This window comes from Crocuta crocuta, unplaced genomic scaffold (assembly GCF_008692635.1).
Source record: "Crocuta crocuta isolate KB4526 unplaced genomic scaffold, BGI_CrCroc_1.0 scaffold29, whole genome shotgun sequence".
In the NCBI taxonomy this organism is placed as follows: domain Eukaryota; kingdom Metazoa; phylum Chordata; class Mammalia; order Carnivora; family Hyaenidae; genus Crocuta; species Crocuta crocuta.
This window is the reverse complement of record NW_027533280.1, coordinates 6,164,125-6,189,579: the sequence shown is the minus strand read 5'-3', so window position 1 is coordinate 6,189,579 and position 25,455 is coordinate 6,164,125. Positions and strand designations below refer to the sequence as shown.

The 25,455-nt window shown below is 44.2% G+C and overlaps 1 protein-coding gene across 1 annotated transcript in view; it reads left to right on the top strand.

The window, feature by feature from the left end:
- Window positions 1-25,455, top strand: part of HECTD4 (HECT domain E3 ubiquitin protein ligase 4) — a 139,656-nt gene that overhangs the window by 63,376 nt on the left and 50,825 nt on the right. The window contains exons 23-44 of the mRNA XM_077747960.1: window positions 716-820; window positions 2,170-2,333; window positions 2,911-3,144; window positions 4,111-4,303; window positions 4,854-4,958; window positions 5,449-5,537; window positions 5,908-6,083; window positions 8,100-8,235; window positions 8,348-8,489; window positions 8,591-8,757; window positions 11,496-11,642; window positions 12,251-12,435; window positions 15,090-15,243; window positions 16,138-16,418; window positions 16,637-16,826; window positions 17,797-17,878; window positions 19,494-19,696; window positions 20,348-20,483; window positions 21,312-21,494; window positions 21,958-22,122; window positions 22,517-22,686; window positions 23,588-23,703. Of these exons, the coding sequence (XP_077604086.1) occupies window positions 716-820; window positions 2,170-2,333; window positions 2,911-3,144; window positions 4,111-4,303; window positions 4,854-4,958; window positions 5,449-5,537; window positions 5,908-6,083; window positions 8,100-8,235; window positions 8,348-8,489; window positions 8,591-8,757; window positions 11,496-11,642; window positions 12,251-12,435; window positions 15,090-15,243; window positions 16,138-16,418; window positions 16,637-16,826; window positions 17,797-17,878; window positions 19,494-19,696; window positions 20,348-20,483; window positions 21,312-21,494; window positions 21,958-22,122; window positions 22,517-22,686; window positions 23,588-23,703 (3,523 nt within the window). The remainder of the gene's footprint in view (window positions 1-715; window positions 821-2,169; window positions 2,334-2,910; window positions 3,145-4,110; window positions 4,304-4,853; window positions 4,959-5,448; window positions 5,538-5,907; window positions 6,084-8,099; window positions 8,236-8,347; window positions 8,490-8,590; window positions 8,758-11,495; window positions 11,643-12,250; window positions 12,436-15,089; window positions 15,244-16,137; window positions 16,419-16,636; window positions 16,827-17,796; window positions 17,879-19,493; window positions 19,697-20,347; window positions 20,484-21,311; window positions 21,495-21,957; window positions 22,123-22,516; window positions 22,687-23,587; window positions 23,704-25,455) is intronic.

The following is a 25,455-nucleotide window of genomic DNA, read 5'->3' as shown; positions in this document are numbered from 1 at the left end:
TAGTGATCTGTTCTCAGACTGATAAGATTTCAGCCATGCTTTTTGTAATTTGGGCCCTGGAACTACCACAGGTCCACCTAGACTGTGAATGTGACTGGAAATGCCCGCTACAACCTGAAAGCCCCTCCAGAGTCTGTTCCGGAAGCCTTTATCTCCCGTGCATTACGTACCCTCTTTAATTCAGCCGTAGACAGCCAGTTACGTCCAGGGGTACAGTCTGGATGCATCCAAATCCGCATCGGCACAACACTTTTAATCGTTCTCTCATTTCCTACGTTTTGTTTACTACTCGTGGTGGTGGTTCTGCAATACAGAGCGAGGTCTTGCAGCACTGTGTTCTTCAAGATCCGGGCCGTTTGCCTGCCTTCCCGGCACAAGTGAGGTGGTGGAGGAGGGGGGAGGGCAGAAAGAATAGAAGTCTGAGGAATTTACTGAAACTTACGCTCAGGATTTAATCTGTACTTTGATCCTGCGATTGGGCGATGGTGGCCCATTTCCCAGATGCCTCGTCCCCAGACCTACCTGGTCAGGAGAGAGCCCTGGAAGGCTGGTGTGCAGAGGAGAGGGGATGGAGTTTGAGTCAAACAAGCGATTGAGAAAAGGAGTGAATTATTGCTGTGGCCCTTTTGAAAGTAAATCTCTGAAATTCATTGCTCTCTTGAAAATCATGTGCCTTTTTATTTAAAGTGTATTTTCCCCCCCCTTAAATTTTAAGGTGGAAGGAGATACAGTCACCTTCTCCTTTGAAATGAGAAGTGGCCGTGAACACAACACTCCCGATAAAGCTATGTGGGGCTTTGCTTGCACAGTTCGCGCTCAGGTACTGGAATCTCACCACCGCTGTGGGCATAATGTACTTCCTCCTGTGTGCCTTGCTTACAGACATCATATTTGCCCCAGAGACAGGGCAAAATATGAGCTACTCTTTCATCCATCTCTTCCATTTGGCAGTAGTAGACTGCTTGCATAAGTAGTAGTTTTGTGGAATAGAACTAGCTGTGACCTAAAACGCATTCAGTAGCACAGAAAGAACGCACTGCTAGGGGCTCCATCTTCAAAGCCTGGAGAGGTACTCTGCCTCCAGCATCTTTCCGTAGGGCAACGAAGACTTGAGCACCTAATAGAAGTAAGCACTGGGATTCCGGGTTTTGAGAGTGGTAGGATCAGATTTTTATTCTCAAAGGCTCTTCTTGCTAGGCTAGGTCTGTCTCTGCTTAATTATGTATGTTATACTCTGTATATGATCTATTGAACCCCTGTATGTGGGTTCAGTCTACTCCTTTTAGTGCTAAATAGTTACTTCCTCTCAGGAATCCATGTAAATTCTTTTTCCCACCTGGAAAAAACGAGAGAATGGTAGGAGTTCTTCTAACCCCTCAAATTGCTTGATTTGTAAAACCAATTTTACTGTTTGTTTATTTTTGAGAGACAGAGACACAGGGCACGAGCAGAAGAGGGGAACAGAGAGAGGGAAACACAGGATCTGAAGCAGGCTCCAGGCTTCCAGCTGTCAGCCCAGAGCCCGATGTAGGGCTCGAACTCATGAACCATGAGATCATGACCTGAGTCAAAGTCGGACCCTCAACCGACTGAGCCACCCAGGCGCCCTTGTAAAACCCATTTTAGACTTGGAGATTGCTTAAGTTTAACCAAGCTGACACACTCCAGAGCAGAAGTACCGGCTAGAATGGAAGCTCCGTGAGGGCAGGAATCTTTGTTCTCTGCTGTATCTCAAGGGCCTAGAACAATGACTGGTACACAGTAGGTACTCACATATTTGTTGAATGAATTCAGTATAAGGATTGACAACATCTTGGTTCAAGCATAGGATGGCAGTGACCAAACGAAATAGTGATTTATACCCGGATAGGCACAGCAGAGAGAAATCGACCCAAAGAATCTTGCATGCGATTTGTGCTGTCTGTAATATGGAGTCTTATCAGCTCTTCTCTCTCCAGAATTGTGCTCAGCCTTCACTCTGTGGTCATTCCCCTGTGCCACCATCTTTCCGCTCATGGTGCTGGGTGCTGTGCCTGTGTCCCATAGCGATAATACCTGACGCTGCTCTGTGAGCCCCTGCAGTTGGGGACCGTGCAGCGTGGTGCACACAGGTGGAAGCGCTCCGCCCTGCATGCTGACCCGTGTGGTTTGCCCCTGTCTGCATTGTAGGAGTCTTCCGAGGATGTGTCTGGAGGCCTGCCCTTTCTGGTGGACCTGGCTCTAGGTCTGTCCGTGTTAGCTTGCTCCATGTTGAGAATCCTGTACAACGGACCCGAAATTACCAAAGAAGAAGAAGCCTGTCAGGAACTATTGCGGTCCAAACTTTTACAGAGGTAAAAAGCTCAGACGGGGCTAGTTTTGCTCACAGAGGAAAAGGAACTTCTGTGGCAAACTGCTTTTAGTCTGTTTCCCCGCTCATTGTGCACACTGCCTGGCAATCCCACGAGTGTCATTGTCGTTAAGAAAGGAGATGGAAATCACACCACAGTGCTTCTGGCCCTTACTGTACTAAATTTGAAATTGCAGCCTTGAACTGCAGAAGCTTTTCTCCAACCCAAATATTGTATAATTAAATTAAAGGATCCCCAAAAGGATGAGTAGATGAGGGAAAAAGCAAACTTATCAAAATGTTTATTCTAGAATCTAGGTGCTGGGTATGTGGGCGTAACCATGTGTGATGCTTTTAACCTTGCTACATATATTTAAAAGTTTTCATGAAGAAATGTTGGGGAGGAGGTAAATCCCAAAGGCGTGGTTTCGTGGAATGCTCATTTTTCCTCAGCCTCTGAGAAGGTCTGGTGAATACTCGGCATATAATGTGATCCTGCAGATGTTTGGTGCGTTCACAGACTTTAAGTAGCTCTTTCCAGAAGGAAGAGGAAGTGAAGACTCTCTTTTCTGTCTGTTCAGGTGCCAGTGGCAGGTGGAGGCCAATGGCGTGATCTCCCCTGCCCTTACTCCAAGCCCGTCTCCGCTGCCCCTGACCATCGAGGAAGACCGGGAATTCACCTACCCCTCTGACGTTCTCGTGCCTCCTGTGGGAAACTACTTTGACCTGCCCCGGATCAGGCTGCCTCCGGGAATCATGATAAAGCTCAGGGAAATCTCTGGGCGTGCTAGACCTCAATTCAGACCGAGTATAAAGTATGTTGCTCGATAGTGTTCTCTTTTTCCCACTGGAATAAAGCCGTTTAGACCATGGAAGGGGGATAAATTTCTTCTCGTAGTCTAGCAAATGAGCCTTTAATTTTGCGTTTACTTATGCATGCTAAGCAAGTCCTCTGGGGGGTAGGCCCAGGGGGTGTTCCAGGTCCTCTGGTCTCAAGGAATGGGCCTCCAGCCAGCACCGCCTGAGCACTGGTTAGTTCTGGGCCCCATCTCGCACCTAGTGGGTCAGAACCTCTGAGGATGGGGCCCAGCAAGCGATGTGTTGACAAGTTTCCCATAGGACTCTGAGGCATGCAAAGGTTTGGCAAGTTCTAGGTTTTTCCACGGTGGTTTGACTGTCTACTCTTAGTCCTCAACTTGGGTTTCCTTAGTCTAGAGAGATGGTGAGAGGTCTTTAATCTAGAAGATGAAGTTGTGAAGTTGCAAATGTCTTTTGTAGTATTCTCGCTTCAGGTCTGTTAGGTGGCCTCTGCCCTGTCTTCTGAGGCACGATTGCCTATTTCAGGGAGAAAAATTTTAAGAAGAGTTGAAATTTAAAAAGAAAAAGACAGAAGTGCCATTCATTTTCAGCCCAGCATCCATACATATAAAATACCACAAGCCGTAGTACAGTGTAAATGGTGCTGAAGATCTCTTTTATTCTTAGACCTTTTCCAGCTTTAATATGATTCCAGCTCAAAATATACAAATTATAGAAAATGAAGTCTCTTTAGTTTTGATTTTCACTTTATCAGCTGATGTCAGTTTTGTCAGCTAAACGTTAAATTATTGCCAACCTGATACGGAAGCCATCATAATGGTCATGCCTCTTTATTGTAATAAAGAAGGTGTGGTGAGTATTTAATACATTTAATCAAAGCCTACATCCTCCAAACTATTGAATACAGGATTGGTCATTTGAGAGCATGGCATACACTTGACTCGTTTCCTTTGTAATCACAGAGAAGTAATTCAGCCCGACGTGATGGAGGAAATGGTGGTCTCCTGTGTTATTAAGCACTTGAACTTGGTTGATGCACTGCAGTCCCTAATAAATTTCCAGTATCAAGAAGAACATGCTGAGGAATATGACTTACTGTGTAAAATTATGGGTGAGACCTTTAAGAAACTCAATGCCATGGAGAGACAGCTGCAGGTAAGTGAAGGTCAAAGCCTTTAGATTTCTCCTACAACTGTTGGAAATAATTTCTTTCCTGGAAATGTAATGAAGTTTAAAAGAACTTTTTTTTTTAATGTTTATTTTTGAGAGAGAGACCGAGGACAGGCGTAGGAGGGGTAGAAAGCAAGGGAGATACAGAATCTCAAGCAGGCTCCAGGCTGTCAGCACAGAACCGCAGTGGTGCTCGAACCCATGAACTATGAGATCATGACCCGAGCTGAAATTGGATGCTTAACCGACTAACCCACCCAGGTGCCCCTGTAATGAAGTTTTTAAAAGTGACCTGAGGGGCACATGGGTGGCTCGGTTAAGCATCCCAGTCTTATTCTCCCTCTCAGGTCTTGCTCTCAGGGCTGTGAGTTCAGGCACCGCATTGGACTCCATGCTGGGCTTGAAACCTACTTGAAAAAAAAAAGTGACCTGAAGTTTTGAAACATTAGGACTAAAATTTCCAAATTTGCTGATTGCACTTGTTTTTGTTTTGCACCTATTCTCACATTGTTTTACTTTTTAATGTACCTATCAGAGTGTTGCAGAATTAGAGCAGAAATGGCAAAGTGAGGTTGAGGACGCCATGCAGGGGAAGCTGGAGAACAGCATGCCCTTCTTCTATGATTACCATTTTAACGAGGTGAGCAAGCTGTAAGATCGATCACTGGGGCATTGGTATTTACAGTGCAAACGTATATATGTTGTGGAAACCAAACAATGTTATTTAAGATACTGTGCACACCAAAATGTACCCGTTCTTTGACAAAGATTAAATAAAGTTGATTAGATCAACATATCAATGGTACAAGTGATAAATTATTCATTAGGCTGTTCTTACCTGATGAATCGTTTTATCCGGAAGTTACCAGCATTATCAAATTTTGCTTCCAAGCCTTAAAAAACAAAAGGTAGTTATAAGCACTGGAGAAGTCCCCAGCAGTAGTCCATGCCATTTGTAATCATTAAAATATGAAATAATTTACGTAGAAATGCGCTCTGGCATAGAAATATGGACCAGAGGTGGTTGGTTCCCCCGCCCCCTGAAATTCTCTTTTCCTTTTAACATGAACAGTAAAACTCAGTTTTTGCAGATCCTGCCTACCATCTTTTCTTGATTTTTCCTTCTTTAGAACAAAATGAAAGAACTAGAACTTTTGTGTTCAATGAAGGAAGTCTCCTTTGATGGAAATGATCTTGAAAACATGGTCCTATCACTGAGGTTAGTGGTGTTAATAACTACATAAAGCTGATTTACTACCATGATGCTTAAACTGTGACAACGTAGTCTCTTAGGAGATCTTAAAAAAAAAAATCTTGTGCATTCACTAAATATTTGAGTTGGAACTCAATTTGTAAACATGGAAATTTTGAGTTTAGCCTTCAGAAGTTAGCATAGGAGCATCTGGGACTGTGCAAAGGGAACTGGTGTGCTGATGGTGCTGCTCCTCTCAGGGAATGGGGGAAGGGAAGCTCTGTTTATCAGCTTTCATTTGCTGGTTTCCCCCTATCTTCTCGTATCCTTTTAATTAAGAAACTTGGGTTTTGGTGAAGCTGAGAACGACTAAATGCACATCAGCCTTTCTTTCTAGGGAGAAGTTCCTGCAGGAAGTGAATTCTCTTATTCAGAAGCCCTCACACCCACTGGCTAAAACGAAGACATTAGTGAAGAGTTTGATGAACCGAGCCGAGCTGCTGTTGCATGTCACCATCGCGGCCCAGTCCGGCCTCACGAGAAGCATCTCGGGGACCCCTGCGGAAACACCGGGTACAAAGCCAGCCCTGCGCGGGCTCTCTGCACTAGCCCGTTTGTTAAAGCACAAAACAAAACTACACGTCAGCTACTTAAAGAGAAATCACTCTTGCGTTCTCGTAGGAAGGAGAAAAAGAAATTTCAACATTTTTTTTTATCCTACCCTTTACTTTTTCGTGGAATTCATGTGGGGATTTGTGAGTCCACCTGAGCATCAGGTGTGCCTCCTCACCTGCCTTATTCAGTGTTTCTTGGGAGCATCTTGGGAGCCCAGTGACCTGTATTTTTATAATCTAGTGTTCCTTACTTTTAGTTTTTGGCTTGTCGTTTTCACAGTTACATGCGTAATTAGTCAACATTATGAATCTTGTAATGCATCATATTTTCCTCTTAAAGCCGAGTTTGTGCTGTACCTTTAGTAATTAGGTGGAAACTTCTAACGTTGTTAGAATTGGTTTCACTATATTTTTCCTAGTCACATTTTAATTGTTAGCCCGAAAGGACATTTCTCAGGAAAATCAATGAGTCTTCTTCCTTAAGTCTGATCCCTAACATTGGATCCACCCCACAATGACAAGTGTTAATTCTTACCTTGGAGGAATAAAGATGAGACTCTGTGTTATCTAACGTGATGGGCCATGCCAAGCAAGCAAACTTGTTTTCATCCCGGCGGATTGCCCAGGGCTCCCCTCACATGGGAGAGAAGTCAGGGTGACTCAGGTTTCAGACCCCCTAGTGAAAGGGTACTCTTCGCTGAGAATACCCAGGGAAGTGTGCCCGAGTGTACAGTATGAACATGTACCAAGATGGTCTGCTGACCATGCCCCAGGTCACGTTGAGCTGTAGTTAATTAAAGGTCCTATAGAAAGACAACCACTCAGTAAGGCTGACAGTGCTTTCTAAGAGGCTCGCTCCGTCGAGATCATGAACCAGCAGTTTGCTGAGCAATAACATCTTCAAAAACTTATTTTTTAGAGAGAGAAGGGCAGAGAGAGAGGGAGACAGAATCTGCAGTAGGCTCCAGGCTCCGGACTATCAGCACAGAGCCCAGGTGGGGCTTGAACTCATGAACCATGAGGTCATGACCTGAGCTGAAGTCAGACACTTAACCAACTCTGAGCCACCCAGGTGCCCCTACCCATTCTTAAGACTGATTCAAAATAACCTTGACTTTTTTTTTTCCTTAGGTGATCTTTATATGTAGTGTTGTCATCTTCCATTAAATATTCTTGTATAATACAACTAGTTTCCTGGTTAGAGTTAAGGAGTATATCTTCTAGGAAGAGCCAGTCAGATTCTAGCTCAAGTGTGATATTGACTCACACCAACTATGATCAAAGTCACGGTACCACCAAATATCAGTAAATCAGCTGAATAAATCTAGGATTAAAGGAGGAACAAAGGCTGTCTCTGGGGGGGAAAAAAAGGATTTGAATTTATTTCAATTAACTTTTTTCTAGAAATTACTATCTGTGTCCTCTCTGGCTTATAGAATGCTTATATGAAGGTGAACATTGAGAGTTTATGAAATTAAATGAATCTTTCAGCCTCTTTTTGAAACCCAGTTTAATAAAAAAAAAAAAAAGATTCTAGTTTTTCACACTAAAATAATTTTTAACCCTAATACCTAGGTTTTATTTTTTTTATGTTCATTTCTGAGAGACAGACAGAGGATGAGTGGGAGAGGGGCAGAGAGCAAGGAAGACAGAATCCCAAGCAGGCTCCAGGCTCCGAGCTGTCAGCAAAGAGCCTAATGTGGGGCCCGAACTCACAAACCAGGAGATCAGGACCTGAGGCAAAGCCAGACACTCAAACGACTGAACCACCCAGGGCTCCCCCCTAATATCTAGATTTTAAAGAATAGCCTAAAAGTCAACAGTGTGCTCTGCTGGCTGTATTGGAAACTCCTGGAGAACTCTGAAGTCTCCTAGAAAGCAGAGTATCTTTCTTAGACTGCTAGCGTCGCTGCTGTTGCTGTCCTTACAAATCGGATAGCAGGTGTGCCAACATTTTTATTGCTTTCTGTTCCAGCTTGTAAATCAGCTTCAGAAACAAAGGTGATATCTCACGCTGTGCGGCAGCCGGTTTTTCTTCGCAGCATGTCGGCTCCTTCTGACCTGGAAATGATTGGTAATGAAGATTTGGAATTTACTCGAGCAAATCAGAGGTAAATGACTAATGGCTGAGGTTGGATTCCCACATGCAGCCTACTATATCCATCAAAACACACTCCCTGAGTTTCTGGTTTTGTGATCTAGCGCTGTTTCGCTTTCCCATAGGCGGCGCCACGTGACCAGCCACCGCAGCAGCTCCTTCACACTCCTGCAGTCACTGGCCATCGAGGACAGCAGGGACAAGCCCACCTACAGTGTCCTGCTGGGGCAGCTCTTTGCTTTCATCGGCACCAACCCTGACCAAGCTGTATGTTCCATTTTGCTGACCACAAAGGAATCGCACCTAATGGCATGGGGGCCTGTGACAGTCAGCCAGAGTCAGGTGGACTTCCTTCTCCTGCGTTTCAGGTGTCCAGCAGCAGCTTTCTTTTGGCGGCACAGACGAGGTGGCGGAGGGGCAACACTCGCAAGCAGGCCCTGGTGCACATGCGGGAATTGCTGACGGCGGCCGTGCGCGTTGGGGGTGTGACGCACCTCGTGGGTCCAGTGACTATGGTCCTTCAGGGAGGACCCAGGTTAGTTGTTTTTATTAGTTGATTCCATCCTGTCTAGGGTGTGCAAGAGGCATTTCAAAGACTATTCATGAGGCCATATTGTAGACAGGGTATTTGCTAATGTTTTCCCCAAAACAATATTTTTATTTTTATAAAAGTGTTTCATAATTTTTTTAACAACTTCAGCATATGAAACAGTAGAAGTCTCTCTGTCCCCCTTCTTCTGAATTCTATCCTGTTCACTAAGAGCTTGTATCAACTGCACACACATAAATGGCTCTTTCTCCTTGTACACAGAAATATTTACGTGTATGATTTTTTCCCCCCTTAATTTAGATTATATTATACTGCAATATAACACTGGCATGAGAATTGTTTTGCTCATGTATCTTGGATATATCTCCTTTCATGTCATTACTTAAAGATCTGCTTTATAATTAAAAAAATTTTTTAATATTTATTTTTGAAAGAGAGAGATTGAGAGAGAGAACGAACGTGAGTGGGGGAGGGGCAGAAAGAGAGGTAGGTACAGAATCCAAAGCAGGCTCCAGGCTCTGAGCTATCCGCAAAGAGCCCGATATGGGGCTTGAACTCACAAGCCGTAAAATCATGACCTGAGCCAAAGTTGGAGGCTAACCAACTGAGCCACCCAAGTGCCCCAACTTCATAGTTTCTTTTTAAAGTTTGTTTTGAGAGAGAGAGCGCACGCACCTGCATGCATGGGGAAGGGCAGAAAGAGAGAGAGAGAGAATCCCAAACAGGCTCTGCACTGTCCGTGCAGAATCCGACATGGGGCTCGGCTCGATCCCACAAACTGTGAGATCATGCATGATGTGAGCTAAAATCCAGAGTTGGATGCTTAACTGACTGAGCCACCCAGACGCCCTGCTGTATAGTTTTTAAGAACTTCGTGGACCTCTGTGTATGGATAACTATGTCTTATTTAACTCGGTGGACACATGGTTCATTTTCTCTTACTCTCCTTCATTTTTTCCTGTTTTGTTTTATTTTTGCATTAATAGCAGTGACATAGTCAACATCCTTACACCTAATTATTGTGTACATTTGTGCCTATTTTTACTGGATCAATTTCTTTAAAAAATTTTTTTTAATGTTTATATTTTAGAGAGAGAGCAAGTGTGTGCACCAGTGGGGGAGGGGCAGAGAGAGAGACACAGAATTCAAAGCAGGCTCCAGGCTATGAGCTGTCAGCACAGAGCCCATTGGAGGCTCGACCTCATGAACCTCGAGATCATGATCTGAGCCACCCAGACACCCCTTTACTGGATATATTTCTAAAAATCTAGCTGTAGATACGAACTTAGAAGATTTTGTAACTTACTTGTGAGGAGTTTTATCATAGTGTTCCCTACTGGGCTTCAAAGATCTTCAGAGAGGACTAGAAAAGGCATTTGTCCACAGGTCCTAGAGTAGATGCTTGGGACTACTTGTGTCTCCTGACAGCTCTTTGCAGAATTCTGGCCAATAAGCAGAGGGAAGTGGCTGGAGGAAAACGTGTTAGCTAGCAAGAGCTCACATAAATATCTTGAGAAATTTCTTTGTGGATGAGGAGAGGCCAAGTTATTCTTTGGAACCAAACCCACCCAAATCTCCATGTTTTCAAAACAAAACTTCAGGTCTTGCGTACGCCCAGCCAGGTGCACCCCAGCCCATGATAATCCCAGAGAGCCTGGTGGAGGAGGCAGCCACCGTCTCGGAAGCCATCAGTCCCCTTGTCAGAGCTCTGGCTCGTTGGCCAGCCTAGTCCTGGGCTCACCCAACCAGAGGGGAGCCAGAAGGCACAGTGAGTTGCACTGGCCACCCCAGCTTACTTCCAGAATAACTTCTCCACTACCCTGTCAGCATTATTCCTTTTTCCCTTCAGTTGTTAATGTCATAGGTCAAATGTTTGAAAAAAATGCAGAAAATCCCAAAGTGTAAAGTAAAATCACCTATAAATCCAGCATCTTAAGATAAAACCCATTAACATTCTAGTGTATTTGTTCTGTCTTTATTCTGACCATAGATCCCTCCTGTAATGTTTCTAGTGGCTGTGTAGCCACTGCATCGTGTTCCTGAACCTTTATGAAGGCTCAATCCCTATTTTTCAACCTTAGGTTTTATTTATTTTTTCTATCATAAACAATATTCTATGGCATATCTTTGTGGATGAATCTGGATAGTTCCAGATTGATTGCTGTAGAATCTCCCCCCAGGTTGTGTTTTTACACTGAGGAAGTCTTAGAATCAATTGGATTCTCATACTTTGCTAATAATCACAGTGTGAACTTGAAAAGGACATTCAGCTAATCTATTTAGGCCTCGATTTTCTCATTAGTACAATTGCATTTACAGAATTCAGTGCTGCATGGGATACTGCAGACAGGTTTCAAATGGTTTCACTATTAAATATGTTTCGGAAACGTTGGGTACCATTCTCTTGCTCTTGAATTATTGTGGACCTTAACCGTGTAAGGCTCTGAGTAGTCCTATAGCAGGAAGTCCTTCTTGACATGACTTAGCCTGGGATTCCCCAGTCTTTTCTAGAATATGGGCATTGTCTTTGAGACAACTTAAGTAATGCTGCCCAGTAGTCTTCGTGGTCCTGCAGAATCTGGGAAACACTGGTGATCTCCAAGATCCCTTCAGTTCTGGATTCATTTAGACACTTTTGGATTTCTCAGGAGAATGCTCCTGCTGTTATGTTCATGGTCACTTGCCATGGCTCAAGAAGCTTGCACTCTGGTTCTGTTTCATAGAATTGAAGAACTAACCTGTGGTGGGATGGTTGAGCAGGTCCAGGAAGCCTTTGGCGAGACCATGACCTCTGTCGTGTCTCTGTGTGCCCGTTACCCCATCGCATGTGCAAATAGCATCGGACTCTTGTGTACCATACCTTATACCAGGTAAGCAAGGCAATGTGGGTAAATTATTGTGGGTAAATTACATTGCAGTGTAGTTCTACGCTTAAATAAAACTATTTCAATTTTTTTTTCACTTCGGTTATTCAGTAACACCATTACTGTGATTAAATGAGCTTATTTTCTGACAGACAGCTAATGTTACTATGTAAATTCCGTATTATTGAATTCCTACATGACCAAAAGCAGCCAATAGGGATTATATTACATAGTCAAAAAGTAGAGGTTTGACGAGAAGTAAAAGGTCTCTAGGAAATTATTTAATATATTTAGCAAAAATTTTTTTGCAAATGCACATTTATTTTCTCAGTACCCTTATGAATCCCCTCATGATAAAATATATAATTTTTTTTCTATTATAGCAACCTCCTATTTTTACTTGGCTGTTCTATATGAACAAACCAGAACTTGAGTTTCTTATTTATGAAGGAAATCCTCACTGTAAAGAAGTATTTCTGTGTTCGGTTGTACGTGGTGGTAAAGAACTATGCTGGCATGTTTTATGCTCCTTTGATAACCTAGATCTTAAGTGAGAGTTTCCAGAGGGCTGGTCAGTTATGTTTATTTCACATAACCCTTCCCGCATGGCCCAGGAGTGAAGAGAAGTGCCTGGTACGCAGTGGCCTTGTGCAGCTCATGGATCGACTGTGTAGCCTGAGCAGCCAGACAGAGTCCAGCTCCAGTGAGAAACAAACCAAGAAGCAGAAGGTAGCCACCATGGCCTGGGCAGCTTTCCAGGTGCTTGCCAACCGCTGTGTTGAATGGGAAAAAGAAGAAGGTAAGAAGCGGGATTCCATTTTAGAGTTCATTGGTTTCTTCTGTTGATGTGTTTATTTAATTATTTGTGCTGGCTGGGGGAAAGAAAGCCTATATTAAATTACATAATCAGATGAGTTTAATCAATTAATGATTTCATGAAAGCCTCTTCATCAGCATGGTTCTCTGAAAATTTATGGCCTCACTGACATTAAATAATATCCTAGCCTAGAGGACATTGTGCTAAGTGAAATAAGCCAGACACAGGAAGACAAGTACTGAATGATCACACTTCTGTGTGGAATCTAAAAAAGCCAAACTCCTGTGGGGTGCCTGGGTGGCTCAGTTGGTTAAGCATCTGTCTTCGGCTCAGGTCAGGATCTCACATTCTTGTGAGTTCAAGCCCCATGTTGGGCTCTGTGCTGATAGCTCAGAGCCTGGAGCCTGCTTCAGAGTCGGTATCTCCCTCTCTCTACACTTTTCCCTGCTTGTGGCTCTGTCTCAAAAATAATAAACATTAAAAAAATTTTTTTAAGTAAAAAAAAAAAAAAAGCCAAGCTCCTCAAAACCAGGCGTAGAATGGTGGTTACTAGGAATTTTAGGAGGAGAGGGATATGGGAAGACGTAGGTCAGAGGGTCAAACTTCCAGTTATAAGGTGAATAAGTTCTACACACACACGCACACAAAACCATGCACATCGGGGCGCCTGCGTGGCTCAGTCAGTTGGGCGGCTGACTTCGGCTCAGGTCATGATCTTGCAGTCCGTGGGTTCGAGCCTGTGTCGGGCTCTGTGCTGACAGCTCAGAGCCTGGACCCTGCTTTGGATTCTGTGATTCCTTCTCTCTCTGCCCCTCTCCTGCTCAAGCTCTGTATCTCTCTGTCTCAAAAATAAAATACACATAAAAAAAAATTCAAAATAGAAAAAAACAAAACCATGTACACCTTTTAAAAACACATTGTACTATCTAAGTTGTCTACAAGTTGTATTTGTCAATCATACCTCAGTAAGGCTGCGGCTAGGGAGTGGGGAAAGGTAACCACCTGAATGAGTACATAAGCCAGGAAATTGAGAAGATAATCTTTCTTTTCCTTTTTGTCAATACTGCTAACAGTCTCCAAATAAATATTTTTATGAAATGGTTTAGTTACATTTTCAAGTGCCATTTCCAAATTATGTTTTTACTAATCCAGTTGAAAAAGTAAAGTTGAATATCCCATCATATCCCAGGCCTGCGTATATAACTTGTTTACTTATCTGTTTATTTTTTCACTGTGCATTTTATTGTCGAGAGCCAGGCATAAGATGAACAAGGCATTGCTCTTCCTCTTAAGAAATAGGGTGTGGTGGGAGAAATAGACCAATGAACGAATGGTTTCAGTGTGATCAGTGCCATAATTTAGGCATATATGAAGTGCCGTGGGAGCACAGAGGTTCCTACAGGCCAGCTGTGCTAGAGAGCAGACAAAACGTCCCCAAGGAGGTGACACGTGAGTTATTCTTACAGGATAAAGAATGTTTCCATGTAGAAATAAACTGTGTGTGTAGGCACAGAGATCCAAGACAGCACAGGAAATTCAGGAAATGACAACTAACTAATTTGTATGGCTTTATATAAGAGCTGCTTGGTGTGAGGGGAGGGGCCTCTGGAACTACAGTAAAAATGGGAAGATCCCGAAAGGTCTTTAATTGTGTTCGAGGAGAGGTAGGGTGGGAGTTTTAAAAAATGACAGGTTTTCAGGGCACCAGGAGGGCTCAGTCAGTTAAGTGTCTGACTCTTGATCTCAGCTCACGTCTTGATATCAGGGTCATGAGTTCAAGCCCCATGGTGGGTGTGGAGTCTACTTAAAAAAAAAAAATTAGGGGTGCTTGGGTGGCTCAGTTGGTTAAGCATCCGACGTCGGCTCAGGTCATGATCTCACGGTTCATGGGTTTGAACCCCGCATCAGGCTCTGTGCTGATAGCTCAGAGCTTGGGCCTGCTTCAGATTCTGTGTCTCCTTCTTTATGTGTCCCTCCTCCACTCATACTCTGTCTCTCAAAAATGAATAAATCCTGAGGTGCCTGGGTGGCTCAGTCGGTTGAGCGTCCGGCTTCAGCTCAGGTCATGATCTCACAGTTCGTGGGTTCGAGCCCCGCGTCGGGCTCTGTGCTGACAGCTCAGACCCTGGAGCCTGCTTCAGATTCTGTATCTCCCTCTGTCTCTGACCCTCCCCTGGTCTCTCTCTCTCTCTCCGAAATAAAAAAACATTAAAAAAAATTTTTTTAATGAGTAAATTCTAAAAATTTTTAATTAAAAATCAACAGGGTTGCATCACAATAAGAAAATGGTGATTCTTCCCTATTAATCAAATCATGTTCCTTGGTTTTGTGTGAATTATATTCAGTTTTCATTAAAAATAATGTCTTTTCCCAACATTGAATCATTACCTTTTTTGCATGCAGATGTTATCTAATGCGGAGACACTATTTGGGTAGCTAATGGAATATTGAGTAGATTAGAGAACAGATGGGGATGGAGGAGGGCTTTAATGCAGGGAGGCTGAGAGGGAGGACTTACCACACCTGCAGGCTCACCGTGGCTTCCTTGGGTTCTCACCTCGCCTTTTCTTTTTTCTTTTCCTTTTTTTTTTTTTTTTTCCTTTTTTTTTTTTTTTTTTTCCTTTTTAACTCCATAGGCGGCTCCACCGAGGCCGTGCACTCAGGGCTGGCCCGTCAGGTATCCAGCCTTCTCACCAACCATCTTGCCCGAGCGACCGAGTGCTGTGGCAACCAGGCCGCTGGGAACGATGCCCTCCAGGATGTCCTGAGTCTTCTCAATGATCTCTCACGGTAGGGAAGGCCCAGCAGAGCTGGGGGAGGACGTGGCTTTCCTCTTGAATGATTGGGGCTCCTCTGGGTGGTGGTGGTCTTTGAAACCTCTTAAATTATCAGGCCATTCTGACCTGCTCCTGCTTCAAGAACAATAGACGAAGAAAAGCATTGCAAAATAGTAGTTCCAAAGTGTGAGGATAATTTAGGTGAGTTTCTACATTATAAAATGATATCATTTGCTTTAATGTTTTGCTGGCAACAGCTGCTAGCCTTTCAAGTCGATGCAGTTGCATTAAGGAACTCCAAAATCTTCACCTGCATTATAGCAAGACAGAGAATACTCAAGACCTGTAATTGACTCACGTTCTCCTGCCGTGTCTTCAACAAGAAGACAATCTGGGGGATTCGATCCCATCTCGGGTGAGCGGCGAGGCCCACAGCAGCTTGTCAGCACGAGGCTCCTGTTCTTTGGCTTCTGCTGAACTTGGTTTTCTTCTTAGTGAGATGTCATAGGTTCAGCCGGGGAAGATGCCAGACTGTTGAGGTCTGTACAACACTATGTGCTATCCTTGGTCTTGAAGCACTCCTTAAAAAGGAACGAAGGGCTCAACGGAAAGTCTCCTAATTTGGGTTTCAAAGTTGTGGTGCTCTGTGAATCATGCTGAACGCTAGCATCGCAAAGTAAACATTGGGGAACAGCAACTGCTCAAAAATCTTTTTAAGTATTATTGAGTGGTCACTTGTGAGCTTTCATGAGATATTTACAGAAAACCTCAGATTGGCTTTCTAAAAACAGTGCCGAATCCGTATCTTCCTCATGAACCCGTTCATCCTCATTTAGGGAACTTTCACTTCTGAACTTCTACAGACCGACATGCCCAGTGTCATGTGCCTTTTCTTCCCTCTTTCCAGGAGTCACATAGGTAAAGCCATCCTGAGCCAGCCAGCCTGTGTGTCCAAACTCCTGTCCTTGCTGCTTGACCAGCGCCCGTCTCCAAAGCTGGTGCTTATCATTCTTCAGCTGTGCCGGGCGGCGCTCCCGCTGATGAGCGTAGAAGACTGTGGAAACGTGGAGCTGCCACCGTGGAGCTACTCTGTTCCTTCCCTAAACAGCGAGCAGGAAGATCCCAGCGACCCAGCGTCCAAGATCGCCTCCCTGCTCTTAGCAAAGCTGGCAGATTACGTGGTCCCAGGTGAGCGGCTCCTGGTCTGAGCAGGGTGCGATGGCGCCCACTTCCCAGGGCCGGCCAGATGCGCTTTCCACCGTCCATTACCCATAGCTGCCGCTGTGCCTCCTGTGCTGGAGGAGGAGGAGAAGGCACAGAGAGGAAGGGAGACTCCAAAATCCAAGCTTGCCCTGTGCCGGAGAGCTGCACAAATAACGTGGCAGTTTTTCTGTTTGCTTTTCAAGGATGTCAGACAGTTCTCTCTCCAACTGCTTCTGAACCTGACACTACATTGACGAAAACCAGTCCCAAGAATTCCTTAAAAGGAGATAAAGATCCCGGAGAAGAGAGTGAAGCAGTGGATGGCAAACTGTCGATCTTTATCCACAAGCGGGAAGACCAGTCGTCCCACGAGGTTCTCCAGCCGCTGCTAAGGTGACTGATGATTGTAATAGCCACACGTCCTCAGACTCAGTAGGCCCCTTACGTAGATCACCTCCCTCCGCCCTCATGACAACCCTAAGAAGCAACCGTTATTCCTGTCATCCCTGTTGTTACAGTGGAAAAACCGAGGCAGAGCTGAATCACAGACGCAGGCCTCTGATCGCAGAGCGCAAGCTGTTATCTGTGACTCAGTACTGATTCTTCAAACCCAGCAGAGAGCAAAAGCCCTGTTGCGAGTGTGGTGTTTGTGCTCAGTGGGAGTCTACGGTGTAATTTGGGCTTTGAGAAGGAATAATGCAGTCTGGTTTTAGTGATTGGCATCTTTCAGCCATTGGTCAGTTTAAGGATACCATTGACTGCGAGGTGGAGAAATGAGAGAAACGTTTTAAAACTTTTAATTGATTGAAGTGTGAATGGTATGGTTGCTCAACAGGAAAGTATAAATATACTTACTGTCCAAAGATTACAAACCTCTTGGGCCCTGTTGTGGGAGCCAGGACGACAGGAAGGGCTGCCACAGCACATGAGGGAAGTGAGGACACGTGTGTATTCTCAGGTGGAAGACTGCTTCCTTCAAATACGGCAACTGGCGGCGCTCATGGGGTGTTGTATGAACTAATAAGCAGGGTTAGGCAGGTCCATGCTAGATGTCGGAATCCCCAAGAAGCGTTCTTGGGCATTGCAAACCTTCACAGTGCAAATTTGGGGAAGGAGTTTTTGGAGGGCCAGATTTGAGAAAGATCCAGTCATTCACACCAGGGCATCCCATCCATGCTCCGGTTAAAGTCCCCTCACCTTGGGGTTTAGGTCACTTACCAAGTGCCTCCCCGGCCTTCCCAGGATCATAGGTTCAGAATCTCGATTTTATTCGGCTCTGATCAGTACTAGGTTGCCTCACGGCATTCAGTGCCGCCTTGCCCTTGCCCGTAAGACCGTTCCCTCTCTCTGCCTTCCCTTTTAGTAGCTCAGAAGGACGGCCCTTCCGACTTGGTACTGGTGCCAACATGGAGAAAGTTGTGAAAATGGATCGAGACATGACCAAGGTAACCCCGATATGGAAACATTTATTTGCCCTGACCAGGCAGGGCGTGCTTCAGGTTTTCAGGAGACATTTTTTAAAAATTCAAGTTACCACAAGGGGGCAGAGAGAAATTGAAGTTCGTGCCTTAGTGGAAGCTGTTTTCAAGAGAGCTAGTTAGAATCAATTCATCATTAATGTTAAACTGTAAAAGAGAATTTTTGGTTTTGACCTAGAAGTTTTTTCTTAGTTCTGTTAAGAAGGCTTTGCAACCTGTGGGCACCTGGGTGGCTCCATTGGCTAAGTGTCCAACTTCAGCTCAGGTCATGATCTCATGGTCTGTGCGTTCGAGCCCTGCATCGGGCTCTGTGCTGACAGTTCAGAGCCTGGAGCCTACTTCCAGTTCTGTTATCTCCTCTCTCTCTCTCTCTGTCAAAAATAAATAAACATTAAAAAAAAAAGTTTTGCAGCCTAAAACTGCAGGACACCTGGGTGGCTTAGTTGGTTGATCGTCTCACTCTTGATTTGGGCTCAGGTCACGATACCACGATTGTGGGATTGAGCCCTGCACTGGGCTCTGCGCTGAGCGTGGAGCCTGCTTACAATTCTGTCTCTTCCTTTGCCCCTCTCACCCGCTTGCACACGTCCTCTCTCTCACTCTAAAAGTAAAAAATTAAAAAGTTTTGCAGCCTAATAATACCTTAAAAGTGATAACATGTGGAAGGTTAAGAATAATAATATGTAAGAAGAAATAAGGACATGTAGCTCATAAAAAATAGAAAACTATGCCCACATTTACAAATTAAGTAATAAATAAAAAAAGTAATATATCATTTTTCATCTGTCAAAGTTAAGAAAGATCAATAATAGCCATTGTGGTCAAGATGAGGGTAAAGAGGCCACCTCAGGTAACTAGACACCACCATGCCCTTCACCGTTCTATTGATAAGAAAAGCAAAGTAGAATCTGTATATCCCTGAATGTGGAATTGATTAAAGAAATTATTGTGTCAATTATACCTCACTTTTTTTAATTTAAAAATTTAACTTATGTGTACAATGAAATACCATACAACTCTAAAAAGAGCTGGGTAGATCTGTGTGTACTGATATCAAAACACATGACATTTTTGATAACTGATAAAAAATAAAGAGAAAAACTGTGTGAAGTGGGATCCATGATTATGTTATGCTGGAAGTTGCATGGAAACAGGGGCACCTGGGTGGCTCAGTCGGTTAAGCGTCCGACTTCGGCTCAGGTCACGAACTCACGGTTTGTGGGTTCGAGCCCCGCGTCAGGCTCTGTGCAGACAGCTCAGGGCCTGGAGCCTGCTTCATATTGTGTCTCCCTCTCTCTCTGTCTCGTCCCCACTCATGCTCTGTGTGTCTCTCTCTCTCTCTCTCTCTCTCTCAAAAATGGATAAACATTAAACAAAAATTTGCATGGAAACAAACCTAGAGGACTAACACTTGTGTGACTGGGTTGAGGACATGGGATGTTTATGGGGAAATTAACTTTCTCCACATAGTGCTTTAACATGTGAAATTTTAGAAATGAGCCTGGGTTGCCTTGGTAACTGGGAGGCAGGCTTTCGCAGGTAAGGAAGCTGAGTGTGATGACTGTCTGAAACCTCCCTCCAGGGCGGCTGCTGTGAAGTGATTACAGAAGAGGCCGCAGCCGCTCTTCGGAAAGCAACCAAATGGGCACAGTCTGGCCTCATCGTCAGCGTTGGGCCACCTGTAGAGTCCGTCAACCCAGAGACTGTGAGCGGACTGTCCACAGGCGACAAAAAGAAAACTGCCCAGACCTCCATTTGCAGAGAGAGGAACTCGGAGCTCGCGAGGTAGTCTTTCCCTGGCCATGCTTTTCTCACATCTGCTTTGCAGTGGACTTGTTCTTTGGCCTTTTATTTTTTATCATCCCCTTGACCTGCCAGAAATGAGGACTGAGGCTTAAAATACCCAGCTGAGGTTGTGGCGGGTGAATGGGGCAGCGCTGCTGGCCCAGTGGGCAGCTATAGCCAGAGGGTTGTATTTCTGAGAAAGTTCACTACCAGGAACACCAACTACGGCTTTTCTGAGCGTTAGTAAACTCCGGTCTTACTGCCTTTGTTTCTTCCAAACGATACTTCCCACCAGCCCAAGTGTACACATAAACTTGTAAGGAGTAGAGAGAAGGAATGAGTGCTGCCTGCAGCAAGTCTGCAAGGCGTTCTCTTCTTGCAAGCCCGGAATTAGGTGTCTCCCCTCAATCCCGATGGTTTATGCGGTTCAAGGTTGAGGTCTGTTATTTCAGAGGATTCTTCAGTTACCAGAAGGCATATGAGTGAAGTGATTTTTTTTTTCCTGGTGTAATTTAGCTTCTCTTTTTCTCAATGAATCCACTTTTTTTGTATGATTAGAAAATTTTTCCATCTGATCATAACCCTCAAAGCCACCCATCTGCAATCTTAACCGTCGCTGGGCACTGACCCTTCCTCTCCTGACGCCTGCAGGACTGACCCCGTGCGGCCCTTCATCAGTGGGCACGTGGCGAACAGCATGGCCGCAGAGGTGATTGCCTTGCTTCACAGCCTGCTGATGGCGCCCGAGTCAAACGCTGCTCAGATATGGACCACAACAGCGGAAAAGGTTAGCACAGTGTCCCTGCTTAGCTGAAGACGCGAGGGGGACGTTTGTGTTCTGTTTTAGCATTTGAATCTTGCCCAGCAAGGGTCATAGTCTAGTACAGAGAGATTTCCCAAATTGGCCATATAGACTTTTAGCTGTCCCCTGCTCTTCCTTCCTCCCCCCCCCACCACATATTTCCTTTGGTTTAGTGGTTTCACCTTTATTAATCTATGTCCCCTGTCACTGCTAGTTCTGATTTTGCAGAAAACCAAACTATTCTCAGGGAAAGAATGGAACTTCTTGTTTCTCCTTGCTTGTGTTTGATTGGCAGTGACATTAGGAAATCACGCAGCCTCAGTTTATTGGATTTGCTAAGAGTATTTACTAAATCCTGAGGAGGCCTCTGTGATTTATACCCCCGGAGAGGTCTATCAGTAATTCATCACTACAAACAGGAGTCTAGTTTCCTAAAAACTAGGGCTCTGTAATCAATTCCTATTTTCCCACTGTCATTTTTCAAGTGTGTACCTTATAGCACATCCCTAAAGAAATGAGGTGTTGAGATATAGGCAGTGTGCTGTGATGGTTTTCCTTCACGTAAGATTTTGGTTTAGCTCTGTTAACACAGTGTGTGTCCATATTCTGAGGTTGTGTTTGCAGCCCTAATTCCATAAGGAAAATGTGGCAAGGTATCGGTCAGTGGCCGTCATACCTCATAGTTATATCATCCCTCCCATAACCAAAGCTCCTTCGGGACATGGGAGCCAGGCACTGTTACACTTCGTTACTCTCAGTATCAAAAATGACCAAAGCTTGAACTCCTACCACACGGCTGCTTTTTCAATGCAGGTTCTGTCTCGTGCGCTGATGTACATTCCACAGTTGGGGAAATATGCAGAGAGCATTCTGGAAAATGGCAGCAGTAGTGGCAGGAAACTCGCCAAACTTCAGAGAATCGCCCGCCAGGCTGTCGCCGCACTGTGTGCCCTCGGAGGCTTCAAAGAGACCATCAAGATAGGGTCTGAGGTTCAGGTAACCAGCCAGCATTTCCCAAATCACTGTTGTCCCCAAGTCACTGCAGCCATTGATAAACTGATCACCTGTGAGGTGGTATCGTCCACCCAGTTGGACAGAGATCCTTAGAGCTAAACAAGGAATCTGAGAAACTCATGACTTCTAATCCACACTGTGCTGCAGATTATGTAAATACCAGTACAGTACTATATAACGTTAACTATAATACTCATGTCCCATGGTGTCACTAGTATTTTAGAGTTGGGAGTTTGAGATTCTCTCATATTGAGATCACCTTGACATAGGTTTTAGGACCTCTTATTTTGCATGGTATCTGCGTTGTAATAAACATGCAGTAATTCCTGCATTCCTGCAGTGCCACCAACAACAGCTATGAATTTGCTCCTCCCCACCTGTCGCATGAGAGAGTTACATACGCCATTGGAGCTGATCGGTAGTTCTAATCCATCGTTGTCTCTAGGTTTTAGGTAGAGGAGTATCAGGAAGCGTCGGAGTAGTGGCTTCTATCAATGAACAGGAAGGTATAGCTACAGTCAGATTCCCACCCATAGACTGTAGAAAGACTTCGCAAGCATCAGACACATTGACTATTCCATTGTCTAGACTTTGTGTTCCAAGATCAGAGGTAAGGTGATTTTTAAATGCACTATTACATGTCACTGCAAATGGTAACCAGACTGTAATGAGTAATATGCACATTCATAGTACAGAGGCACAAATACCTGGGTATCTTAAATGCTACTTGGGATGTGTGTTTATATGTTGGGCATTTATATATTATTTAATGGTAACATTTCTATGAATGTTTTCAGCTAGATGACAAGATTCATTTCTTTGGTTAGAAATATTCCACAATATATTGTATTTTTAATTGTTTTGGTCTAGTTTGCTATTTTCTGTATGGTGATTTTATTTTTTAACTGAAATTTTGAGAATTAACTCCAGATAATAATGCCCTCATTTCTTATAAACTAACTGCTTGAATTTAACTTTTTGCCATGCCCCCCCACCACCATCAGGCACTGCCTCTTCATAAACTGTCCATTACTGAGAAGGTAGTACAGGCAGTCCAGTCCATGTTGCTTCCTCAGGAGGGAAGTCTCTCTATTCATACCTCACTTCCTGCAACAGGAGATGGGTCAGCTCCTGTGATGGCAGTCGTTCGGCTCCTGGCTGAAATAAGAACAAGGTGAGCACCCGGGCCACAGAGGTGGGGGTCCTTCGGGGGGGGGCGGCCTCCACTCCTGGCTTATTGGGTCCACAGGTGAAGTTCATGCCAACAGGAGACCAGAGACCATTCTCTTGAGCTTTGTTGACTGCCTTTATGTTGCATTCCTCAATTTCTGCAAGTTGTGTTGCATTGTGTAATTTCTACACTTTGAAACACTTCAGCTGTTCCCCTAAGAAAAGAAGTAAGCAATCAAGGTGTGGTCTATGGATGGGGGCCTAAGATCCCACTGCTTTGCTTTGATAACTTTGTTCTGACTCAGGAATCCTGCCACTCTACCTTGTTTAAATGGTTGGGGCTATGTTAATATATGCCTGGTCCGCCACTTTCCAGACTTATGAGAAGCAAACTAGGGGCTGCCCTCATGCGTTGGTGTCAGAAGGAAGAGCAGCATTTTCTTGCAAATGCATTTATTTAGCACAAAACAACTGTAATAACAAGTTTCTCTTTTGGCAACGAGACTTCTAGAAAGTTCTAAGATGCATTTTTTGAATTAGGTGAGAGATCCGCATACAGATTTTCCAAGCATCTTGGTCCCTCTTGTTCCCAGGACACCAGTATTTCCTGAGGAGCGCAGTGGAGGGAACATTTTTAAGAGCCGATGCTGGTTTCTCACATGGCACTGTGTCCGTCTTTAGGAGAGATGGCAACCACTCTCCCCCTCTCTGCTCGTGCAGCGGTGTCAGCACTTTGTGAGGCACCGGGAAAGTGAGATCAGTCCCGCTCAGAGAAAAAAGAGGAATGGGGAGCCTGAACCTTTTTGAAAGTTACAGGACAGAATTGATTGAAATGCTTTTACAGTTAACTTTTTAGAGAATGAACACTGATGACTTTGAAATATTGTTAATCTTTTAACATTAAGAGCATGCCTGGTCATGGCCCAGCTTTTAGAAGACAGCTTATTCTGTGAAGAATTCATACAACAGTGTCCCGCAGCTGTTGAAGTGCTCAACCTAGTAGCCCAGGAGTGCAGTGCGGGTAAGTACCTGTGGCTTTCCTTTCCCCTCGATTTTACTGAGTGTTGTCAGTACATTTCCAATTTGATGACGGAATGCTAACATTTGTATACGCGTGCACGTGCGTACGCACACACACACACACCCCAAACTGCTGAGCTCTGCGGACAGCACCTATCACAACTTTTATCCCAGGCCTGGAAACGTAAACGGCTTTTAATACGTACAAAGTAGGAAATCAGCATTTAAAAAATTTTTTTTGTTTTTCTTTTATTTTTGAGCAAGAGAAACAGCACTTGAGTGGAGAGGGGCAGAGAGAGAGAGAGGGAAGACACAGAATTCAAATCAGGCTCTAGACTCTGAGCTGTCGACACAGACCTGACAGCAGGACTTGAACTCAAGGATGGTGATATCATGACCTGAGCCTAAGTCAGACACTTAACTGACTGAGCCACCCAGGCGCCCTGGAGACCAGCATTTTTTCATTTAACTTGAGGACCATGTCCATGTCCTCCATTAATTTCACTGCATTTGTTTCCCTATTAGAACTATGAACCTCTAAGGCTACAGATACTATCTGACTATTATCACTGGCTACATTTGAATTCACAGTCAGGAGTTTGCACTAACCTCCATCTGTGTGTGCGTGTGTGTGTGTTTATGGAAAAGTTTAAACAAACACAAAAATAAGGGGACTAGTATAATGAACCCTCAGGTTCAACAGTTATCAATTTATGGTGAGTCCTATTTCATCTATGCTATACCCTTACTGGATTATTTTTAAGCACTCTTAGATATCATTTTACCCTTAAATATTTTAGTATGTGTCTCTAAAAAATGCCAACTCTTTTTTTTTTAATGTTTAGATTTGAGAGAGTGTGTGTGTGCACTGAGCACAAGCAGGGGAGGGGCAAAGAGAAAGAGACACAGAATCCAGAGCAGGGTCCAGGCTCTGAGCTGTCAGCACAGAGCCTGACGTGAGGCTCAAACCCATGAACTGTGAGATCATGACCTGAGCTAAAGTCGGACACTTAACTGACTGAGCCATCCAGGCACCCTCCCCCGACTCTTTGTTTATTTATTTGTTTGTTTGTTTATCTGTTTATTTATTTATGAGAGAGCGAGTAAGCATAAGTGGGCGAGGATCAGAGAGAGAGGGAGAAAGGGAATCCCAAGCAGGCTCCACACTGTCAGCATGTCAGCACAGAGCCTGATGCAGGGCTCAGTCTCAAAAACCGTGAGATCATGACCTGAGCCAAAACCAAGAGTCCAACGCTTAACCAGCTGAGCCACCCAGGCGCCCCTAAAAAATGACTCTTAAAAAAATAGCCACAATACCATGATCACATCTGAAAAATTAACAGTAGTCCCTCGATATTATTATCTAGTTAGTGTTCTAATTTTCTCATAAGTCATACTTGTATTTGTTTGAATCAGGATCCAACTAAAATTCTTATATTGTAATTTCATTGCTATATCTCTGAATTTCCTTTTAAAATCTAATTCCTCTCATTATGTTTTTGCCTTACAGTTTATTTCTTTGAAGGGTTTCCCACAGTCTGGATTTTGTGGATTGTATCTATGTGTTGTCATTTGATGTGTCCCCTGTCTTCACCTTTCTCATAAACTGGTCGTTGACTTGGGTGTTTTTAAGGGAAAACGTATGCGTTGTCCCCAAGGATGTAATTGGACTCTACGTGAAATTGTTCCCAGTTAGATTAGCATTCTCCAGTGCTCTACAGCTGGCCTTTTCATGAACCGTATGGAATAAATG